Below are 23,570 nucleotides of genomic sequence, written 5' to 3'. Positions count from 1 at the left end.
CCAAGGCCAAGAAGGGAGCATGTTGACATGTCGTGGGGTTGTTAACTAATGTCATACAACAATATGTGTATTGACTGTTTAATGATAAAATATTTGTTCTGTAAACCTTCACCTAAAGTGCAATTTAAAAAATTTAAAAAAAGCAGTATAGTACAATGGCTAGGAACCCAGGCTCTGATGTCAGCGTATCTGGGTCTGAAACCTGACTCAGCTGAGTGGGCTTGGGGGATTACCTGCAAAGGGGAATGAAAGGACTTTGCAGGGTGATAGAAATGCCCAGTTTGACTGGTGTGGTAGCTTACATCGTATACATATTTGTTAAAACTCATAAACCTCATATACCTTATTATATGTAACTATACTTTAATAAAATTGATTAAAATGTCTTTTTAAAAAATGGGCCATCTACAGCAGCTCAGAAGGATGTGAGATTCAGTCTTTTTATTACTGATTTACTTCTCTGTCTAGAAGTCTGTCCGTTTTCATCAGTTGAATACTCAGCAATAAGGAGTAATCAAATATAGTATCTTGATAAAAATGTTGCTCTCTGGACTAAAACAAATTCATCATGGAGTTAAGATTCAAATGAAAAGGGAGGGAGGGAGGGAGGAAGAAGGAAGGAAGGAGAAAAGTAAAGAAACTAAAAGCTATTGAAAGACAGAGACTCTCAGTTTGGATTAAACACACACACACACACACACACACACCCCAAAATCATGACAGACAGCACTGGAAGGTGGACAATCTCAGCACAGCAAGGCAGAGCAGCCCGTGTGACAGCCAACATGGAGACTGGGAAGCTAGAAAAACTGGACAATGTCAAATCAGAGTAAAGCGATCGTTGCTGTTTTCCATTCTTGTTTTCTGAATTTCGTACTTTGACTAAAATTCTCGGAAATGTTATAGCCTACTGCCTACAATCGAAGGTCACATCAGAGGGAGCAGTGGTGGCCAATATTATTATTATTTTTTAAATCTTTAGTAATGCGGGTTTATTTACCTTACCAACTTTATGCTTTAGGTGTTTGTGATAGATTTTCTTAAAGCTAATACACTAGTACATCGACAACTTAAAGAAAAATGCTAAATAAACCCATTATAAAACCAAAACTGTCCCCAGTCCTGATTCTACATTTTGTCTTCAGTAGTGAATGAGTACAGTTCAAAGACATTATTCAGCAACTATTCTAGCTGTTTGGTCAACTAAAAAATTTAAAAGCACATTTCTGTAATTTTTACCTTTGATATGAAGCTGATCTTAGCTACCTGAGATTTAATTTGCTCTCTTTCTTCCTTGCCTCAAACCAGAATTGTGCTTGTAATTATCTCCACAGCAATTAATTGTACCTGACTGGAGTTTGAAAGTAATAAAACAAAACCAGAGGTCACTAACGTTAGACCCCAACATAGTGGCTATGCTCTAAGGCAGATATACTTTCCCCTATTTTAGAGATAACAGGTTCAGGGAAGTTAAGGGCCCTGCCCCAGGAGACACAGCTAGTAAACACGGATGAGGATCAGAACCCAGCTCCGGGGCTATCCACCACTACACCACACTGCCTCTGGAGGGTACACTGCGGGCAGCCTCTGTCACACCCAAACATTTAACAGATATATTACAGCACCATTATTTTTAGGAGTATAAACTTCTCTTCCAATTTCCTTGTTGCCCTTTCTTCCCTTTTTCACTGAATTCATGAGAGGTGATGCTGCCTTTTTCTTTAAAAAAAAAAAAAGTCTGTTTTACCCACCATCTTACACAGAAAAGCTGCTGAGCCAGGAAGAGCCAACATCTCTAAAACTTTCCAAACACTGATACTTCTAACAGTATTCCAGGCCTGTGTCCACCTTAACTAAGCCCGGTAATCACCATAACAGGCTGACTGAGATAAAGCACCAGCCGGAATCGGAGAGAGCAGGGAACCATATAAGGCAGTTTTGAAAACCGTGGTTATTCCTTGAGTTATCAAAGAAATTCTCGTTTCCAGGGCATACATTTAATTCTGCTGTCACTGACCCAAAAAGTATCATTTTAAAATAGGCCCACAATCCTCTACCTAAACATTTGGTATCAGATTTGTTTCAGAATGTAGAACTCTTCAGAATTTAGGAAAGGAATACTGGATACGTATAATGTATTACATTCCCAGCAGATCCGGAACAGCACCCCGTAATCACATTAAGTTAAACAAATAAAGTTTATAAATAGTCTCAGGTCGTTCCGGTTTAGGTTTTGCTGCAAAACAAGTTTTGCATCTTTTTAAAATGCAGCCAAAGAACTGCAGCCTGGCCATAGCACCAACGGTGTGAGAGTCAGAAATACTTCTCAACATCTTCAAGAAGTCCCAGGTAAGTATTCTGGACACAGAGGCCTTCGTTCTTTTTGTACTATTTATATTCTTCATATGGCACATGTGTTTGAAGTTGTTTTACTGTTAATGTGGCTCTAGTCAGTCTTCCTGACTATTCCATTCTTACTTTTACCCTCAGTCCAAAGATAACTATCTTCCCTGAGAAGGTAAGAGCCCTGCTCCCAGGGTGAGCTCCATGTCTCGGCTCCTTCTCTCCTGTTGGCCCCCAACACAATGCAGTGTCTTCCACAGGTTCTAACCAGTTATGTAAATATCCCTGCACAAACTTTCCTCTTTCAGGGATCAGTCAACTCCCCTAAACTACTCCTTCATTTCAGTTTTCTCAAATTTTCCAATTTTAAGGCTTTGCTAACCAGCAGCTCATGGTGGTCTCATTCTTTATTAAAATAAATGGTATTGTTCATTTCTTAAACCCCTGTCTGCCATACTTTCTTCAACTCTTCTTTCCAGCTGTGGAACTGATAAGCCATCTGGTCACCATTTCTTAAGAGTAGCGTGAGGATTATGTTTGCTAGGTGTACATTTCCGGGCAGATTTACATTTACATCTTATCTCTATCTAACCACAACTAGCACAACTATTTATAACACAATCCATATGTATTTGTGGTAAAAAGGTTTCTGTATTAACTTCTTCCTGCTTATGTACCTCACTTAGGTGCGGACAGAAAAACCAGAGGAAAGAAAGCAGTCCCTAGAGTATCAAGACCAGCTGCAATTCAAGAACTAAATGCAGCTACAGCTGTTGTTAACAATATCAAATTATGGGTACGCCAGCTGAAATACTCACCCGCTTTGGTTGTGTTACTACAATAAAGCTGCAATGTTTATCAAAAGTATGTAACACATAAATGATTATCCATCTTATAATAGCAGATAAAATACTGCATGGAATTAAGTGGACGGATAAAATTTAGTAAGCTCTTTGGCTGTATGGCAATAACATTATTTCAGACTGTACTGGTATTTGCTATCACCTAAATCTGAAATGTGCGACACTGCACCGATCTGAAAAAACGTCAACTGACTATAAATGTACTTAATCCACGTGACAATTAGGAAATTATCAACTTTTCCTACTCCCAAACTTCTACAGAAAGACAAAGGAAAAAAAACAACCTGAAAAGTACATTACTATATCATCATTTCTCTCTCTGTTATGTATGGGACACAAGAGATAAGAACTTTTTCTACAGAGCAGACCTCCACACAGATCAAATCAGAGTTTAAATAAAAACCCACACCGGACTGAAACATGTTCAAGGTGAGACTGATCTCTCTCCTCAGAGTCATGCATTAAGAGTCTGAGCACTTTTTACTGTTTACAAGAAGTAGAAGAATCTGCAGTGGCCCGTCAGCAATCAAATGCTTCCGAGATAACTTCCTGCTTGGACTAGTTCCTCCCACACACTTTAACTAGGGCATGTGCCTGAAACAAGAAGGACGGACAGCACAGGTGTTTTCCAAGTAAAGCACTGCTAGACTTCCATTTAAATAGCCAGTACTCCAGGACAAGAGAACGGGGGAAACAGGTATGCAACTGGTGGAAAGAAAGAAAAACGATCTAAGAAAGTTAGTCAGGAGATAATTTAAGTCTTTAATTTTTAAGCACATTTTATAGCTGCACTGTTATTTTACAGATCAACTCTTCCCCTAAAACATTAAGCACAAAAAGCAGACCAATCAGGGAAATCTCTATTTGATCTGGGTATTAAGATACTGAGGAATTATTGTGAATTTCATTGAGCATAAAAATGGTGTAATGATTAGTAACCAAATGTCCATATATTTAGAGATGCATGCTGAATTACATGAGAGTAAGATTTAACATGATGTTTGAGATTTGCCTTAAAATACTACAGCAAAGAAAATGGCAAAAAAAAAAGATAGATGAGGCAAAAGTGGCAAAAATTTGATTAACTGTTTAATCAAGGTACTGCATATGTGGGGGTTCATTATACTATTTTTATCTCTAAATATTTGCTTCCAAGTATGCTTGAAATTTTCCATCATAACAAATTCTTAAGCAGGCTACAAAAATGTCTGTAAACCATCATCCCAAAGTTTGTGTTTGGAAGAAAATACTATAAAATATTACCAGGGAGTATTTATCTCTGGATGATGGGATGGTACAGATTGATATTTTTTTTCTTTTGTTTTTTTTAGTATTTGCTAAATTCTCTAAAATAAGCACATATTGCTTTTAAAATAAAATAAACCTATTAAAAATATTGTTGTACTAGAGCTCAGAAAATGTGGAGTAGATAATGTTATGAGTACATTTCTTCTAGTTATGAGTACAGTTCTTCTAAATAATCTATGTACTACTTTTCTACCAGAGTGCCATATGGTAGAGAAGCACCATTAAGAATAATAAGACAATGTCTCAATAAAGACTGGGTATACTTATTAAGCAAATATATTTTCCCAATTTGAGTATCTTTACAAAAATCACATTTATCAAAGTTTCTAATTCCTTCTCTTTCAAAATCTCAGCTTTGTAAGAAACATATTTTCTGGCTGTTCTCTACATCACATTTTCTCCAGCTGGTCAAGAATTAAAATAAGACTTCTCTTCAACAAGGAGCACAGCAGTCACTTATATATTCTTCCTTTAGAAATAAAGAATTTTGCATCTTAGGTGTCAAAATGTCTATTATAATGTCAATAGCTATCAGATAATCTGAAATTACTATACAATGCTTTTATTCTCCTATCCCAGAAAAACAAAAGCAAATGAACAAAGAATAACAACAAAAACACAACTGACCTTGATACAACTACCAAGATCTCCCTACTATCTGAAACATAACTCCATAATCTTCACAATGGCAATCTCGTCCCTTTGATAACAAAATGAGATTTCCTTGGTAGGTTATGAATTTGCAAACACAACGTAGTTTCTGGCTAAGCAAAATGATATAATGTCAGTTACAACCTCTCCTTCTCCACTCCTACTGTTTAAGCAACAAATATTGTTCCTCTGACACTAAGCCAAAAGGAAGTTTGTTTTGCACTTTCTACTACTGTACTTGGTTCTAATGGTTGGGGATTTTAGTTTAAATCAGATTATAAACGTAGACTAGTTCCACCACTTCCAACAAAGAGGTCATAAAGGAGTTGGCAAACATTACCCACAGACTCAAATTACAGGAGGTCTTGATTATTACTTTTGTTCACCTTGTACAAGGTCAAAGCTTTGACTTCCCATAAGAGTTGATTCTGAAATTTAATCTTCTTAAAATTCCAAGGAGAAATATAGGCAGCTGGGATATTAGAGGGCAAAAAGTAGCCTGAGTGGCTTTTGGTTTGAAATAGTAGCTTTTTTGAAATACAGGGAAGACAGGAAGATTAATGAATCCAAAATCAGTAGGGGTCATATGATCATTAAAGTTCTCCGTTCCGAAGGATCCATCTGGAAGTCACTCACTCACATCATAGTGGCAGAGCCCTGTTCCAAGTAAGATGCTGCGTTAGCCACTACCATTTCAGATCTGAAAGGGCCCTCCTTGAAGATAATCCAATTACTTTCAAACTGTTTTTTAATCTTCAAACCCTTTCAAATGAAACTTCATGTAAAGATCAAATACAAAAAACAGATAACAATAGAATTGCTCTTTATAAATGGGGAGAAGAAGGGGTTGGAGACCTCTGCTAGCATCCCCTCACCCGTCCCCACATAAGACGCTTCTCTAGCAATGGAACCTCTAGGGCTCTGAAGAACAGTTTGAAAATCAGTGAATCTGTGAGACTAGAGAAAGATACAAAGAGGGATACCAAATAAGAAAACCCATTGCCATCAAGTCAATTCTGACTCACAGCAACCTTATAGGACACAGCGGAACTGCCCATAGGGTTTCCTAGGCTGTAATCTTTATGGAAGTAGATTGCCACATCTTTCTCCCACAGAGCAGTTGGTGGATTCTAACCACCAACCTTTCAGTTAGCAGCCGAGCGCTTAACCACTGAGCCACTAGAGCTCTTAAGGAAGGATACAGAAGGTTGATAAGGCCAGTTTCTCTTTTTTTTTTTTTTGAGGGGGTGGGGCAAGAGGGAAGAAGGGAGCCAAAGAGTGGAAGATAAAAATAGCCATAGTATGGTGAAAATATACAATTATATCTATAATATTATTGCCCATGTATAAAAGCAAATATGTATATGATCAAGTACTAGGTGGTAATGTGAGAAATAAAAACATTGATTTGATGAGATTACAAGCAATTTCTACATTGTATTTATGTTACTTTGATATTATTTTCATAATAAAGTAATGTTAGAAAGAAAAAAATGAATTATTAGTTCAATCTGAACAGTCTACCGTTGAGGAAATGAAGCCCAGATTTGACAAGGAGCATGCACAAACACTCAAGGGCCTGGACTGCAATATACAGTCAACCTTTTAGTTAGAGAGTGGTAGTGGTTGTTGTGTGCTCTTAAGTAGGAGATTGTAAAAACCACAGCTCTTATCTCCACCAAAAAGCTACGGTTGAGCTCTCGCAGCCTTTCTCAAAAGCACTAGAATAGTATGCTTCGGAAGAAAAAGCATTTATTGACCAACTTGTAGATGCAAAATCCTGTTCTGTTACGTGGCATACACAGACAATGACACATGGGCTGCTCTTCAGTCGTTTACAATGTGATAAAGTAGAATGAAATAAAAGCAAGAAAAACTAACTCCAACTTGAAACACTGAAGAAAAGCTCGTGGATGAAATAGTATGTGTGAGGTAAGCCTGAAAGAATGAGTGAAGTCCACCAAGCAGCAGAGCCACTGCAGTGCACAATTCTAGGAGATGACCTTATGAGGTCAGTTAGAGGCAAAGGCCAGGATAAGTATGAAGCAAAGGCAGGAAAAGCATAATATAATGTTCAAGGAAAGATAGTTTGAGATGGCTAAAATGTATGAGGGAGTAGGGACAGGGCTAAGTATGGAGCAAGATTGGAAATATAGACGTGAACCAGGTTAGGGTAGGGCCCTGATGGCACAATTGTTGTATGCTCAGCTGCTAACCAAAAAGTTGGCATGTAAAAAGGCGTGGTGGAGGCATCTGACCTCCTCTAACTTCACAAGGAGGAAGGAGAATCAAGATCAACAGCCCAAGGCTGATTCCTATGAGGCAGGGGTCAGACAAACCTCCCCTCGCCAGCCCTTTTTACCAATTCTGCCACCATTTGTCCCTCCCATGGCACACTCTACTCCTCTCCTGGGTTCGATGATTCATTGCAGTGGCCACACAGAACTCTCAGACAATATTCATGATTATGGGGTTTATTAGGGAAGTAAAAGGTTACAATTCAGGTTCAGGAAAGCTCAAAATACAGTTCTTCCATCAGGATAGCCTCTTCTCAGCCTTGCCCGCAGGCATGCCTCTCTCTGGTCCCTCAGCCTCTGCCCTGCTCAGGCAAGTGTTACAAAGCTCTTTTAACTCTGCTGATAAGCGCCCAGAGGCACCCCCAAGCAAGCCTCCTGCCCAAAGGCGCTCAGCTTTCTCACTTTGTGGCCCGAGAAGCCCACCAGGCCGTCTTCTGTCAGTCTCCTGGCTCTGCTGCCACCGTTTCTCTGCTGCTGCTTCTCGCCATCTTTCCCTGTGTTACAGCTCTCCCTCTCTGTCTTCCACGTTACAGCTCATACTCTCTCTCTGTCTCCTTTTAAGCCTAGCAGGATGGCAAAACTGACCAATCCTCTTGTTAGGTTTCCATACACCTCATTTGCATAGCCCCACCTAGTCATTTGGTGAGAGTTACAAAGACTATGGCTAGAAGGGCTATATTAAATAATTCACTGCATCACGTGGTGTTTCGAATCCGCCCAGCATCTCCATGGGAGAAAATGCCTAGTGATGTGCTTCTATAAAGATTACAACCTAGAAAAGCCTACAGGGAAGTTCTATTCTATTACATGGGGTCACTGTAAGTCAGAATTGATTTGATGAACCCAACAACAAGAACAAACTGAAACATTTAATTTGTGCTTCAAGAAGAGAAATCTAGCAGAAGTACAGACACTAAGGAGAAAGATACTGGAGGCAAATTAAGACTTGAATGAGAAAAACCTTGAACTGGGCACCAGAAATGGAAAAAGAATGTAGAGACTGCTAACGGGTGACCCTGCAGAGGTCTGGGCAACACCATCTGTCTCCTTCTCTGAAACACTGGGGTTAAGGTAGTACAAGAGTCAAAATACTAGTTTCATGACCCAGCTACTTTAACAATTTTAATATATCTCATAATAAACCTTAGCACAAATGTGTACAAGCTCAGTACCTTCACTTTCCCAGGCCTGGAGCTGATCTTGATCCCTGGTAGCACTGCCCAACACCTCTCGAGGTACAGGTTCCATCCGTGCATCCACTTTCTCTTGATCAGAGGACTGGTTGAACCCTTCAATGGCCTTTTGGAAAAAGAAGTTCAGCTCCTCAAAGTTCATGGCCTGGAGCTCTTCATAAAGTTTTATCTGTTGGGCTTCTTCCAGCTCATTCCAAAACTGTAGCAGATGTTCTTGCCCAGCTTTGGACAACCTGCATTTGAGGTCATTAAGGTTCATAATGCTCTGGTAGCCAAGCTTTGCGAGAATAGGGGTTTAATTTCTACACCTGTAAACCCAAAAGAGAAAAGGAATTAATAATAGGTCAAAGTCCAATCTCCAAACTTGAGGTTTTTCTCCTAAAAATAAGTACATTTAAAAACTTGGTGTTAAGGGAAATAACTTCTGCCTTTAGGTCACTCAGTATTTGTAAGAGATCAAAATTGTATGGTAATAATTAGAATTACGTACCAGGCACTGCGCTAAGTACTTCACCTACATTATCTCATTTAATTTTCAACAACTCTATGACATAGGTGTTATCACTATTACTCTTTTACAGTTGAGGAGACTGAGATATAGAGCAGGTAAGCGACCTACCCAGCTGCTGGAGCTGGGATGTGAAGCCAGGCAGTCTGAGTCCAGGGCTCACACTCTAACGAACACATTTAGTTGCCTCTGAACTACTCCTCTGACTACTACGCTACCACTGAAAGAATACCTGACTGCTTAATATTTCAACTGTTCTCCTTTTATCTCTAATGTTAGAAATAACTGTTGAATTCAGAATACAGCAATATTCAGGAAGATAAAAACAAAACAAAACAAAAAAAAACACCCAAACCCACTGCCGTCGAGTCGATTCCGACTCAAAGCGACCCTACAGGACAGAGTAGAACTGCTTCACACGGTTTCCAAGAAGCAGCCAGTGGATTCGAACTGCTGACCTTTTGGTTAGCAGCCAAGTTCTTAAGCACACAGGACCACCTATAACCATGAAAATACATTTTGTTTCAACAGCAGCTTCTGTAGAGAAGCAATAAAACCATGCCCACTGTCTCTACTCACTAAGAAGTTAAACCCTAGTTAAAAAGAAAAGCATTTCATACTAACACTCAGTGAATAAGGCAAGGTTTCTTAAGAGCATTTCATGATAATGTCATGTTAAACTGATAGTGGTAAGGAAAAAAAGAGAATGAGAAAGTATTGAATCTCGTCGCATAATACAGATAAATGCAAAAGAAGACAGGTGGTGTCTAGAAAGAGTTCACAAAGGAGGCGAGATCTAGCTGGGCCTCCTCCAAGACCTGGGCAGACTAGACAGAAAAAATTAAGAAACAAGCTGAGCTAGGATGGCAATGAGGAGAAAGTATGTGTGGGGTGGAGAGCATGAAGAAAGTTGGGATTCTTTGTACAATGGTGAGAAATAAAGTAGTGACCGATTAGACCACAATGAGCCTTTGAAAACTATGCAGAGGGATTCAGACCTAATAGTATAAGTAATAGGAAGCCAACAGTAGATTACTAAATAGGGCAGTGTCACTATGCTTTAGGAACATGAGAGAAAGTAGCAGTGGCACAGGATAGTGTAAAACCAGCATGGGGGAAGAGAAAGGAAGAGAATGCATAGGACAGGTGGGTGAGGAACTTTACGGAATGAGCAAACACTTCATTTTTCAAATCATTATTACTTTTTATTCTGTCTTGGGCATGCCAACCCAAATCAGATATTTCTTAGAAATAATTTTAACTAGTGTCCACTCAAAAATAAATTCAGGAAAGATACTACTGTCCAACAGAGACATGCATCTAACTTTTAGAGACTTTTAATCGGATGCCCCCAAAAATCAAAGTGACAGGTTGGCTTCATGATTCTTCTTATAAAATAAATTTCATATTAGATTAGCACATAAAGTTAAGCGTGTTATATCCCCAGCTTTTATTTTTGGTCTGCTACTTAGATTTAATTCAGGGATAGAATACTACAAGAAGCAAAAGAAATGATACCATCTATAAAATGTACTTTAGAGCTACCAATGATCATAACTAAATTAAGGACTTTCTATCAAATGAAAATGAAGCTTTATTAAATTATCAATGTAGGACAGAGTTCTAATTTGCCGTCCCCTAAGACCCACATCCCTACATCCAAGTACTTTCTTCAGTCTTTTCTATCTACGGAAATTGCACTCATCCTTAAAGGCCTACCTCACAGACTCCAGCTAAAATATTTATTTATAAGTTTTGAAATCAAACAGAACTGACTTTTATTCCTAGTTCTATTGCTTGGGGCTTGTCTTAGTCATCTAGTGCTGCTCTAACAGAAATACCACAAGTGGATGGCTTTAACAAAGAGAAGTTTATTCTCTCACAATCCAGTAGCCTACAAGTCCAAATTCAGGGTGTCAGCTCCAGGGGAATGCTTTCTCTGTTGGCTCTGGAGGAAGGTCCGTGTCATCAATCTTCCCTTGGTCTGGGAGCTTCTCTGCACGGGAACCTCAGGTCCAAAGAACACACTCTGCTCGTGGCACTGCTTTCTTAGTGGTATGAGGTTCCCATGTCTCTCTGCTCACTTCTCTCTTTTATATTTCAAGACACTATCTGATCTTGTAGACCTCATCAATAACTGCTGCTAATCCATCTTATTACATCATAATGATAGCATTTACAAAACACAGGGAAATCACATCAGATGACAAAATGGTAGAAAATCATACAATACTGGGAATCATGACCTAGCCAAGTTGACAGATATTTTAGGGGGACACAATTCAATCCATGACACGCCACCCTTTGCCCCCCAAAATTCATGTCCTTGCCACATGTAAAACACATTTGCCCCATCATATCATAGCAAAAGTCTTAAATCAACTCCAAGTCCAAAATCCAAAAACTCCTCGTCATCTGTGAAATCTAGAATACAAGTTACCTGCTTCCAACGTACAATGGCAGAAAAGGCACAAGCTAGACATTTCCATTATAAACGGAGAAACTGAAGAGAAAGAAGGCAAAAGAGGTACCAAGGAAGTTAGTAGAACACATTACATTAGCCCTCAAGGCTTGAAAATAATCCTGTTTTCTGAGACCATTTACACAATAGCCCTGCCCTCCAGACTCTAGGTATTGACCACACTCTCCGGATTCTGAGTGGAGGCCCCTTAGCCCTGGGCTTCAGTTCCACCTTCCAGGCCCACTGGTATGGCAACTCTGCTCCCTCGGCTTTAGGTGGCCCCATTCTCCTAGTCCTTCTGAGTGGCAACTCCACCCTTAGAAACACTGGAGGCCAATGCTCCACCCTTTGAAACACCAGAGGTCCTGGGCATTACCTTTTGAGAATGAGGCAGCTCGGCTTCTTGTGTTCCTTGTCTCTTCAGCTTCTGCCTCCTGGTTTCTTGGCCTCTTGGCTCCTCAGGCCTCATGCCAGCATCTGCCCTGCTGGGGCAAGTGTTCCAAAGCTCTGTAGCTTCACCAATAAGTGCCTGAAAGCACCCCATTCCGCCAAGAAGTCTCCTGTGCATGGGCACTCAGCTCTCTCACTCCATGGGTCGGCACCAGCACCGTCTCATGTTGGTCTCCTGGTTCTGCCGCTGCTGCTTCTCTGCCACTGCGGGTTCTCTGCTGCCACCACTGCTGCTCCTCTGTCTATTCACAGTTTCAAAACCACTTCCACATTTTAGGTATCTGATAGAGCAGCACCCTACTCCTGGTACCAAATTCTGTCTTAGTCATCTAGTGCTGCTATAATAGAAATACCACAAGTGGATGGCTTTAACAAAGATAAGTTTATTCTCTCACAGTCCAGTAGGCTACAAGTCCAAATTCAGGGCGTCAGCTCAAGGGGAACGCTTTCTCTTTCTGTCGGCTGTGGAGGAAGGTCCTCATCGTCATCAGCCTTCCCCTGGACTAGGAGCTTCTCTGCACAGGAACCCCAGGCCCAAAGGAAGCGCTCTGCTCCCAGTGCTTCTTTCTTGATAGAATGAGGTCCCCAATTCTCTGCTTGCTTCCCTTTCACCTCTTGTAAGATAAAAGGTGGTGCAGGCCACACCCTAGGGAATCTCCCTTTACACTGGATCAGGGATGTGACCTTAGTAATGGTGTCATACAATCCTACCCTAATCCTCTTTTACATAAAATTGCAATCACAAAATGGAGGACAACCACACAATACTGGAATCATGGCCCAGACCAACTGATACATGCATTTTTGGGGGGACATAATTCAATCCATGACAGGGCTCTATTAGTTTCAGCTTTGGTATCTTCATCTGTGAAATGCAGGTAAAACAAGTTTGAGAGGCAGAAATGAAACAATCCTTACAACCCAAGAGAAAATGAGGCTCAAAGAAGTTAAAAAAAATTGCCCAAGGTTACATACCTAGTAGGCAGAAAAAGAGGAATTTTAACCAAGATCTACCTGACTCTAAAGCTTTTGCTCTTTCCACCATACAGCAATGCTTCTCATAAAAACAGTGGAAATGCTAACAGTCTCACTTAAAAGAAAGACAATACAGTTTCGTGGTAAGCAGCACTGGACTCAAGTCAGATTGGCTGGGTTCATATCCCAGCTCCACCACTTCCTAATTTTGTGACCTGAAGAAGTTAGTTAACCTTTCTAGGCCTCCATTTTTCTCATCTGTAAAATGGAGATAATGATAGCACTTATAAGGTTAAGGGGATTAATAAGTTAATATAATGAACAGGGTTTAAACAGTACCTGGCACACAGAAAGCCCTCTGTAAATGCTTTTAAACCAGTTGCCACCAAGTCAATTCCAACTCACGGCAACCTCATATGTGTCATTGTAGAACTGTGCTCCATAGGGTTTTCAATAGCTAACTATTTTTTTTGGAAGTAGATCACCAGGCCTTTCTTCCAAGGTACCTCTGGGTGGACTTGAACCCCCAACCTTTTGGTTAGCAGCCAAGTGTGTTATCCATTTGCACCACATAAATGCTATTAGCTACTATTACGTAAGTGAGATCTGTGCTCCAGGCCACTGAGTAACAGGCTTCTGAACATGAGGAGAGCTACTATTTGAGTTGGGCATTGAAGGATGAAAAGCAATTTGCCAAGGATATAACAGGTAAGATAAAATGCACTCAGTGGGAACAGTATAAGAAACTTTTCAAGAAATTAAAGGCATCTTCAAAGAGCAAGGAATAGGATATGAGAGGCAAATGGATGTAGATGAGACAGAACTTTTATCAACGCTGGTATTTCCGTTAAATAAAAGATAGGCTCACAACCACCATTCTCACTTACTTATGTGAACAGGTTACTCCTAAAAGTTTCCTTTTAATGTGTAAAGATAACATTAATAGGCAATTTAGGAAGGAAAACTATTAAACTTTCATGTGTCATTGTTAATTCATTCATCAAATATTTAACCAGCACCTACTACGCAGGCACTGATTCAGGTGGCAGGGACACAGCAACAAACAAAGCAACAGTGTGACTACCCACATTCCATATGGAAGACAGACAAACATATGAAATGTCAGGTAGCAAACAAGCACAATGAAAAAAGATCAATTAAGGGGAATAAGGGACTAAAGAGCAACGGGGTGATGGCGGTTGTTTTAGACAGAGTGGTCAGGTAGGGTCCCTGTGGAGCTGACGTTCAAGAACACATCTGAATGAAGAGAGGGGGCAAAATAAAGTTAGTATCTTGGGGAGGAACATTCTAGGTAGATGAAACAGCAAGTGCAGCGATTCTGAGACAGGAATGTGGTTGGCATGTTCAAGGAAGAGCAAGACAGTTGGTGCAGCCAGAGCAGAGTAACTGAGGCAAAGAGTGACTGGAAATGAGGCTGGAGAAGTGGGCAGAGACCAGATCAGGCAGGGCCATGTCAGTCAAGTTAGGACTTTGAGATTTGGGAAGACATTGAAGAATTTGGAGCAGGGGAATATCATGGTCTGATTTTAGTATTAAAAGGGACTTTCTGCTGCTCTGTGAACAAAAGACTGTAATGAAGGCAAGAGTAGAAGCAGGCAGACCAGTTAGGAAACTACGTAATAGTCCAGGTGAGAGAAGATAGTGGCTTAGAGTGGTAGAGAAGGTAGATTCTGAAGGTGGGCCTACTGAATTCGAGAATGGATTGAACATGGTTGAGAGGTAAAGACAGGAATCTAAGAAAGATGACTCTAAGGGGTGGTGCCATTTACTAAGATGGGGAAACATTAGCAAGGAGCAGATTTGGGGATATGTTCGGGAAACAAGGAGAATTCATACTTCATGTTTGGTCATCTTAAGTTTGAGATGTCTCTTAGACATCCAAGTAGAAATGCTGATTACACAGCAGAATGTAGTAATCTGGAGTTGAGAGGTGATACTAGAGATAAAGATAAAACTTCCAAACTCATCAGCATACATGATATTAAGTTATGATCCCCTGGATTATATGAAAGAGATCCTCTAGAGAGTGTAAATAAACACAAAAGAAAAGAAGTCAGGAGAGTGAGCCTTGAACACTCATTAGGGTATTAAAAGGCATTTCTACTGATTTATATAGGTTTCAAGAGATACAATGCTATTATTTTTTAATTTAAAAAACACATCATAGTACTGAAGTCATTCCTGAGGTTCACCCTTCAGACAAAGATTAGACAGGCCCATAAAAAAAAATGAGCCTAAATGGGCACACCAGCTCAGGGGCAAGGACGACAAGGCAGGAGGGGACAGGAAAGCTGGTAACAGGGAAGCGAAGGCCAAGAAGGGGAGAGCGTTGACATGTCATGGGGTTGGCAACCAATGTCACAAAGCAATACGTGTATTACCTGTTTAATGAGAAACTAATTTGCTCTATAAACCTTTATCTAAAGTACAATAAGAAAAACAAAAAGAAGTCATATAAAAAAAAAAGGAATTGAGAGAGAAAAGGTTTATATTAAACTATTTTCCAAAAACTGAGGTCTTTCCTAATATCTCATTTATACGACTGCATTTGCCCAGATTTAAGGAAGCATACTGTAGTGTATTCAATGTAAACACTGAATCCTAGCTTGAGAACCTCAAGGCTCCTGTCCCCTATCCAGGTTAGGCCCCTCCCCCAACTCCAAAGGCCTTGACAACCCCTCTGGTTTCAGATCAGGGCATTAGGTAACAGAGCAATAACAACAACAAAAAAAAAAAAAAAAATCCAGTAGATTCTGACTCATAGTGACCCTACAGGGCAGAGTAGAACTGCCCCATAGGGTTTCCAAGGAGCAGCTGGTAGATTCGAACTACCAACCTTTTGGTTAGCAGCCGTAGCTCTTAACCACTACACCACCAGGGTTTCCACCCCTTCATATACGCCCCCAGAATTGGTAAGTAAGCCTCTTAGAGCTTTTGAAAAACAGTCTTGGGGTTGAGCCATTAAACACTGAATCCTGTAAATGTTGGCAGCACAGCCTATGAAGTCTTTCTTAGTCCCAGCTCAATGAGTCAACTGACTAATAGTGAAGACATAGACAAATGCCTTCAGTTTCCTGCAAACCCTTCAGCCCACACCCAATAAATTTCGCCCAAAAGTCCTGAAACTAAAAGCACTACATCATGACATATATATATTATCATAATCACTATCGCCTGACTTCAGATTTCATAAAGCATGTACGAATAAATACACCACAGCGTGGGGCCAAGCTCGATAAAATCTTCAGGAAGCCATATGTTCAGCACATGTGTGCCCTCAGCCCTCCAAACCCATGCTTCTGCTTAGCCAAGTGAGGGGAAACCCAAAAGTTTCAACCCTCTCCCATCATCAGTATTAAAAAAAAAAAAAGCGGGAAGTAGGTTTTGTCCCACTCTCACTTCCCCCACAGGTTATCTCCTGTCCTTGTCAGCGCTCTCAGAATTCTTTTCCTCATCCATTCAAGACACCCCAACTCGCTCCCACCCGACAGCTCCAACGACCACTTGTCCCCACTGTAGGGTCCCCTTGACACAGCTTGACATAAGTGCCCCTAGGAACGCCCTCCACGAGGCCCTGGCTTGAGACCCGCAAGGCTCCGGTCCCCTATCCGGCCCCTCCCCCAACTCCAACCGTCTTTGACAACTCCCTCTGGCTCCAGATAGTGTCCCAAGCCCGATCCTCCCCCAGCACCCCCCGTCCATCTGGGGCGCCCTCTTCTCCTCCCCAGCCCAGCCCCACTCCAGCCGGGTCGCCAAGGGTGGGATGCGCCTGCGGGGCGCACAGGGCTGGGCGTGGGTGTGAAGCGGGCTCCTCGACTCGTGCCAGGCTGTCGGCGCTGTGCTCGTACGTGCGCCGCGTGTCCGCGTCTGCGTGCGTGGCTGTGGGGGCGTGTGTGTGGCGGGATCAGGCCGTCCGCCCGCCCGGAGCCCGGGCCCCACCGTTCCCGTCCAGGGTGGCGGCGAAGGAGGCAGCGACAGACCTGCGAGCCTCTCACCTCCCTCGGCGAGGATGCAGGTCCGCCCGGTTCCGGCTCCCACGGCGCGGACACTCATCGGCGTCCGGCACCCGTTCCGAATATATACCCTGATCCGGGGGGCCGGGGCGGCGGGGCGGGCCGGGAGCTGGGCCGAGGGGAGCGCCGGCCCCGGCCACCCCGCCCCTGTCTCGCCGCGACGAGTGGCTGCCGGCGCGGGGAGGAGCCGCCACCGCCAGCCCCCGACACGTCAACGCCCGGAGCGCAGGCGACCAGGGTGGGGCTCGGAGTGGAGGCGGGGCATCTTCACGTCACTCATTCTCTGGTCCAATGGGGATGGGGTGGGCGTCCTGTCAGCAGACGGCCCCACCTCTCCAGAGCCCTAGCGACGGGGGGTGGAATGACAATTGCATCCTAGGGGAGGGTTAGGCCCGAGTCCCCGCAAAGGTTAACGCCCGGCTGGGTCCTAAACTCTGATGTCACCAGTTGTCCCACGAGTGGAGAGCACGCGGCTCTTAACCATCCCCTAGGCCCAACGGCTCGGAGGCGGACCGCGGAGTTGGGCGATGAGCCGTGTCATTTGGGTGGCGGATTTCCGACCGCCCCAGAGGTTGATTGGGAAAGAGCAGCCTTCTTCTCTGCAGAGAACGCTTAAGGGCGGGCCTGACGCGCCGTCTGACCTTAGGCTAGTTATTTCGCCAGATTCCTGGCGGGGCTCTCTCTTTCTATTGGGTGGTATTTTAGGTCCCAAAGGGATGAAGGCTGGCCCGTTTACTTCAGCACAAACAAGCACGAAGGGAGAGAGGAAATGGAAGCAAAGGTCTTAGGCAACCTGAGGTACTGAAAAGCGGGCCAGTGATAGTGAGCTCAGGGTCAACTTTGTATGACTGTGGCCTTAACCTCGCTGCGCCTCGATATTTTCTGCACGAAAATGCTGGTTGAACTGGACGACCTCTAAGGCTGTTACAGGACCCGCGTTTATAGTTGCCTATTGTATACTTTCCTGTTATATAATCTCGTGTAGGTGTGCACATGCAGAGTATATGTTCAGCACTGTGCCCTTAGAAGCTGTGTTTACATTTAAAGCTGCATTATACTTTCCTTTGCACGGTTTTTGCAAGAAGCCCTAGATAATGGAATACCAAAAACACCTAGATTTTACAAAGCACCTATCATTAAAAAAAAAAAAAATTCAGGCGTTTAGGTGCTTTTCTTGACTGCAAGGGCTTTTTCATTTTCTTTATCAATTGCAAAATCACCCACCCTGTCAATTAACAACAGAAGAATTCACACTGGTAGACTTACGTTCCGGAGATCGAATACTCTCCAACTTTCACGATCCCAGAACTTCACTCATGCAAGAGATGTATAGTGTAGCGGTTAAGAGCATGGGCTATGAGGACACAATTCCAGCTTCTCTAGCTTGTGATCTTGTGCAAGTGTATTAACTCTTGTGTATCAGTTTTCTCATCTATAAAATACAGTAATAAAAATGCAGTTGTTGTGAGGATTAAATCAGTATTAGTAACATACACAGAGCAAACACTAAATTTTAAGATATCATTATTGAGTGCTTACTCTTGTCAGGCGTAGTTCTAGGTTCTGTATAACTTAGTATGCTTTATCATCATCTGCAATGCCTTTGGCTGTTTTCGATTCCTGATACCATTAGGAACATTTCTCTAAAATCTTTTGTGAAAACTGAGAAAAGCAAAATCACTCCCATTAATGATAACCAGGTCCCGCTTAAAAAGACCTAGGAACCTGCCCACAATGATGTAGCTAAATACAGAACTGTAACTTTTAATAATACAAACAAGGAAGAAAGTTTAAGACAGTTGCTTGCTAAAAATATACTGATTGTTACTCTTGTACACTTGTACTCCCTGAGTAAAAAAAAAAAAGATGAAGGTTTAAAACAATTAGAACCATGGGTCCAAGGTTTAAAATCATAGTTCTATCCTTAGAAGCTGTGTGACCTTGGGTAAGTCAGATAACCTCTGTAAGCCCAATTTCCGTGTTTATAAAATAGGTGTAGTAAAAATTAAATGAGAAGGCACCTAATATAGTGCCTGGAATATTATAGGCATTTTATAAATCTCAGATGGATAGATGAATAAAGAGCAAAATCATTAATAAAGAGTCCTTTAAAAGCTTGCAACCAGCCATCCAAAGCACAGCAATGGGTCTCTATTCACCTGAAACAACAGAGGAAGAAGAGTCAGGAACAGAAGGAGGATATGGAATGTGTGGCTAAATGCCTCCATAAACAATTCCCGTCTTTGTCATGAGACCAGAAGAACTGGATGGTGCCTGGCTACCATTACTGAACATTTTGATCAAAGAGTCTGTTGAAGAATCCCAATCAAAAGGGAGAAAATGCAGAACACAATTCAAATTATCATGGACTCTAGACTTTCTGGAGCCATGGAGGGTGGATGAACCCCTAAAACTATTCCCCTGAGATAAACTTTGAAACTTGAACCAAAAATATCCCCTGAAATCTTCTTAAAACCAAACAATAATATAGCTTAACTAGTAAAAAAGGGCTGCCTTTAGCATTATGCTCTTTTAAGAACTATATGGGATCAAATAGACAACAGCAACTCGAAAAATTGTATGGGAACCTTAGGGGGCCGTGAATTTATGTTAATATGGGAGGAACAACTCAGAAAAGGGGAGTGAGAATGTTTGTACAACTCAAAAAATATAATCAATGTCACCAAATTGTACATGTAGAAACGGTTGAATTGGTGTGTGTTTTGCTGTGTATATTCTCAACAACAACAACAAAGTAAATAAAATTTAAAGAAAAAAGTTAAAAAAAAAAAAAGACAAACTATATGAGATGAAATTGACAATAGCAGCTTGGAAGTTTAGATAGGAAGCTTAGGTGGGCAGTAAGTTTATGTTAATGAGGGAGGAACAACTTAGAAGAGGGTGAGAATGGTTGCACAACTTGAAGAATGTAATCAATGTCACTGAACTGTAATGGAGAAAGTGTTGAATTGGTGTATGTTTTGCTGTGTATATTCTCAACAACAACAAAAATAAATTAAAAAAAAAAGAAAAAAAGTCCTTTAGAGAAAAAAGGAGAAGTGGGGTCCAGCACAACTGTTTTTAATGAACTATTATAAAATCAAATTTTGACTTTTACTATTTTTGCTTAAGTTTTGTTTTCATTTTTGTTTTTTTTCTGGTTACTAGGGACAAGAAGAATAGGCCCTTAATCTTACCTTGGCAGCTAAATGTCTTCAAGCTTCTTACATTGAAGACATGCTTCTGTCCTTGCAAAATATTTATTATATACATGGTCTTTTAAGAGCTAATGGTGGAGAATAAGATAAGGATGCTCATTCTACCTATGATTATTTAACATTACACTGAAGGGGTCAGCCAATGCAATTAGACAAGAAAAACCATAAGAGGCTCAAGAATTCAAGAAGAATAATAAGTAAAACTAGCGTTAACTGGCTTTACTCTGCAAAAATGTCCATGTCTAGAAAGACAAAGAAACTGTTGAGAAACTGTTCCAGATTAAAGGAGACTAAAGATACATGACAGTGAAATGTAATATGAGATCCTGGATTATAACCTAGACCAGAAAAAAGAAATAGCATAATTATAAAGGACATTATTGGGATAATTAACAAAATTTGAATATGGATTTTGGATTAGATAATAGCATTGTATCAATGTTAATTTTTTTAAATTTTGATAATTGTACTATGGTCATATAAAACTATCTTTGTTCTTAGGAAATATGTACTGAAATATTTAGGGGCAAAGGGATATGATGTCTGCAATTTATTCTTAAATGGCTCAGAAAAAAATGTGTATATACACACACACATACACAGAGAAAGAGATTGAGAGATTGAGGCAGGGAGGAGGGAATTCAGGAGACAAAATAATAATAAAGAAATTTGGATGAAGGGCATATGGAACTTCCTAATACCACTCTGCAATTTCTCTGTAAGGCTGAAATTAATTAAAAAAAAAAAAAAAAAAATGGAGTTCTTCATTGACAGTCCAAACAGAAAAGAAAATCTTTAACCCAGGGAACCCACAGCTCTGGAGGAAGAAGATTGGGTGTGCCATAGTCAACAGAGTAGTTTGCCTGCCCCATGTCACATGCTCTCTGGCACCCTGTCAGAATGCCACATCATCACCTGGGAAGCTGTAAATGCCACCAGAAGTGCCGCTGTTTATGGTGGCAGCTGTGCGTCCTTGGGACTGGAATAATGTTGTTATTGTTGCTGTGTGCCGTGGAATCGACTCCAACTCATAGCGACCCTATACCACAGAGAGTAGTACTGCCCCAAAGGTGTCCTAGGCTGTAATTTTTACAGGGGAGCCCTGGTGGTGGTTAAGAGCTTGGCTGCTAACCAAAAGGTTGGCAGTTCAATCTACCAGCCACTTCTTGGATACTCTATGAGGCAGTTCTACTCTGTCCCATAGGATCACTGTGAGTTGGAATCAACTCAACAGCAATGGGTTTGGGTTTTTTGTTTGTTTGTTTGTTTTTTGTTTTAAAATCTTTATGGGAGCAGATCTCCGGGTCTTTTGTCTTGCAGAACACTGGTGAGTTCAAACTGCCCACCTTTCAGTTAGCAGCTGGGCACTTTAACCACAGTACCACCAGGGCTCCTATGATGATAATGAGGAAGTAGTTTCCTCTGATTCGCAATCGGCCAGTAGAAAACAGTAAGGTTTAGATAAGAAGTACAGGAACATTTTTAGAGTGGAGATTAATGTTTATATGGATGTCCCTTAAGAGCAAACTGGCATGTTTTCAGCATTCAATGAATGCAAATAGACGTTTGTTCGAAATGTGTTTATTGTGTCATTCTGTGCTAGACCTTGTGATGGGCACCATGGGGGAATCAAATGATAGAGTCTGTGTCCTCAAGGAATTTATACTGCAATAATAGAGATCGAAAAGATGGTATCTGCTCAAGGTAGAGGGCCGTAAGTGCCAGAATAAATGCACAAATCAGGATTTCAAAGCTCAGAGGAAGAAGAGAGTAAAAGAGGGATTTTTCCAAAAGGGTAGGCCAATCGAGTTTGAGAAAGAGGTGGGAGGTGAGAACAGCCTCACTCCTTATAGGAGGCTGCCCCTCATGGCTCAGCCTGGGTGATGGGGCTTTTATGAGCTCGTTTATGTTTTCCCACTAGCAACGCTATCACCTTTTCTAACTGCTGTTGCTTCCTTGAAAAAAAAAAAAAAAAGCAGAACAAAACAAACAAGGAATTTGTACTCCGGTAGAGAATGTAGGAAGTAAGGATTTGGTATTAAGCTGTGAAAGTCAAAGCATGAGAAAGGGAGTATTTACCACATAACTGTATTTTTATTAGTATTTTGTGATCCCAGCTTGGTTTAAAAAAAGATAAGTAGATACCTAGTAGAGAAGGGAATAGAGTGTGTGTGTGTATTAGGGAGAGAAAGAGAAGCTGTAAGATTTGGAAAAATTACCTAAATTCTCTGAACTTCAATTTCATCATCTACATAATTGAGATAATAATACAATTTACAGGGTTGGAAAGAAAATTGAAAGAGAAAGGGCCTAGCACAGAGTAGCCATTCAATAAATATTAGGCAAATAAATGAATGAGAGACAAAAAGAAAATAAGGAAAAGGAAAGAAAAGAAGGGAAATGGAATAGCCCTCTATTAAAAATGTAGACCAATGCTGGAATTTCAGGAGAGATGTTTTGAATGGGCCATTCTTGTGAAAAAATTCAAACATTCAGAAGGATATGCAACAGTAGGTTTTATGTTTTGTCTTTTAGGGACAATGGGATTATGGTAATTTTTATATTCTTTTGGATGCTTTTTTGGTTATTTTCCAAATCTGCTGAAGTGAAAATTGTTTTGTAATTAGGAAAATATATTTTTAATTTCAGAAAAGCAAGTATGTTACTTAACTAAAAGAGCTTACTTGTTTCCCTGCAGCTGTGTCGGATACGTGGCAGTCTGTCCATACTTTCTTGCCCAGTACAACCAATGATGATCTGCCCAGATTTTGTCAACAGTGGGCTGGTCTGAGCAAAGCCACACCAGAGGAGTACTCCCTTCATCATCCTGAGCGTAATGTTGTCCTCAACTACCCCACTGAACTTCTAAAAGCACCCCACTTATTTCCCAGGAGTGCATACAAAGCTCCAAGAGAGTCTGGCTAGGTTCAAGGCAAGCCTTGTATATCCACGAGATGACTGTTTCCAAGAGGCTGCAAACAATGGGTGGGGTAAGGAGTAGGGCTTTGACTTTCCTGTTGACAGTTTCCTAGGACATGAGTACTTCATTCTCCCAGGAGATCATCCTGACCTAACAGCTCACCACCCCCCCCCACACTCTAAATTTTCTAGAGCTCAGGATGTGTTTTGAAATATTGTGAAATGATGAATACATGCTGTTATGTGACACATTTTTTTTTACTCTGTGTTTTCCACAACCTTTCAACAAAAAAAAACCCACTGCCATCAAGTCAGTCCTGACTCATAGCAACCCTACAGGACAGAGTAGA

The 23,570-nt window shown here is 41.1% G+C and overlaps 1 protein-coding gene across 3 annotated transcripts in view; it reads right to left on the bottom strand.

The window, feature by feature from the left end:
* The window catches only part of UAP1 (UDP-N-acetylglucosamine pyrophosphorylase 1), a 35,729-nt gene extending 18,529 nt beyond the window's left edge, over window positions 1-17,200 (bottom strand). Inside the window, exons 1-2 of one of the 3 annotated variants that reach the window (XM_004385754.2) lie at window positions 17,051-17,200; window positions 8,635-8,963 (exon numbers count right to left, since the gene is read on the bottom strand). In XM_004385754.2, coding sequence (XP_004385811.1) covers window positions 8,635-8,914 — 280 coding nt within the window. In that variant the 5' untranslated portion in view covers window positions 8,915-8,963; window positions 17,051-17,200. Of the gene's footprint in view, window positions 1-8,634; window positions 8,964-12,000; window positions 12,022-17,050 lie in introns of those variants that run through there. The other 2 variants (XM_023740019.1, XM_023740020.1) reach the window with 2 other exon arrangements.
* Between the last annotated feature and the right edge of the window lie 6,370 nt (window positions 17,201-23,570).

This window comes from Trichechus manatus, unplaced genomic scaffold, assembly GCF_000243295.1.
Source record: "Trichechus manatus latirostris isolate Lorelei unplaced genomic scaffold, TriManLat1.0 scaffold00145, whole genome shotgun sequence".
Classification (NCBI taxonomy): domain Eukaryota; kingdom Metazoa; phylum Chordata; class Mammalia; order Sirenia; family Trichechidae; genus Trichechus; species Trichechus manatus.
The sequence above is the reverse complement of the archived record's forward strand: the minus strand, read 5'-3'. Positions and strand labels throughout refer to the sequence as shown.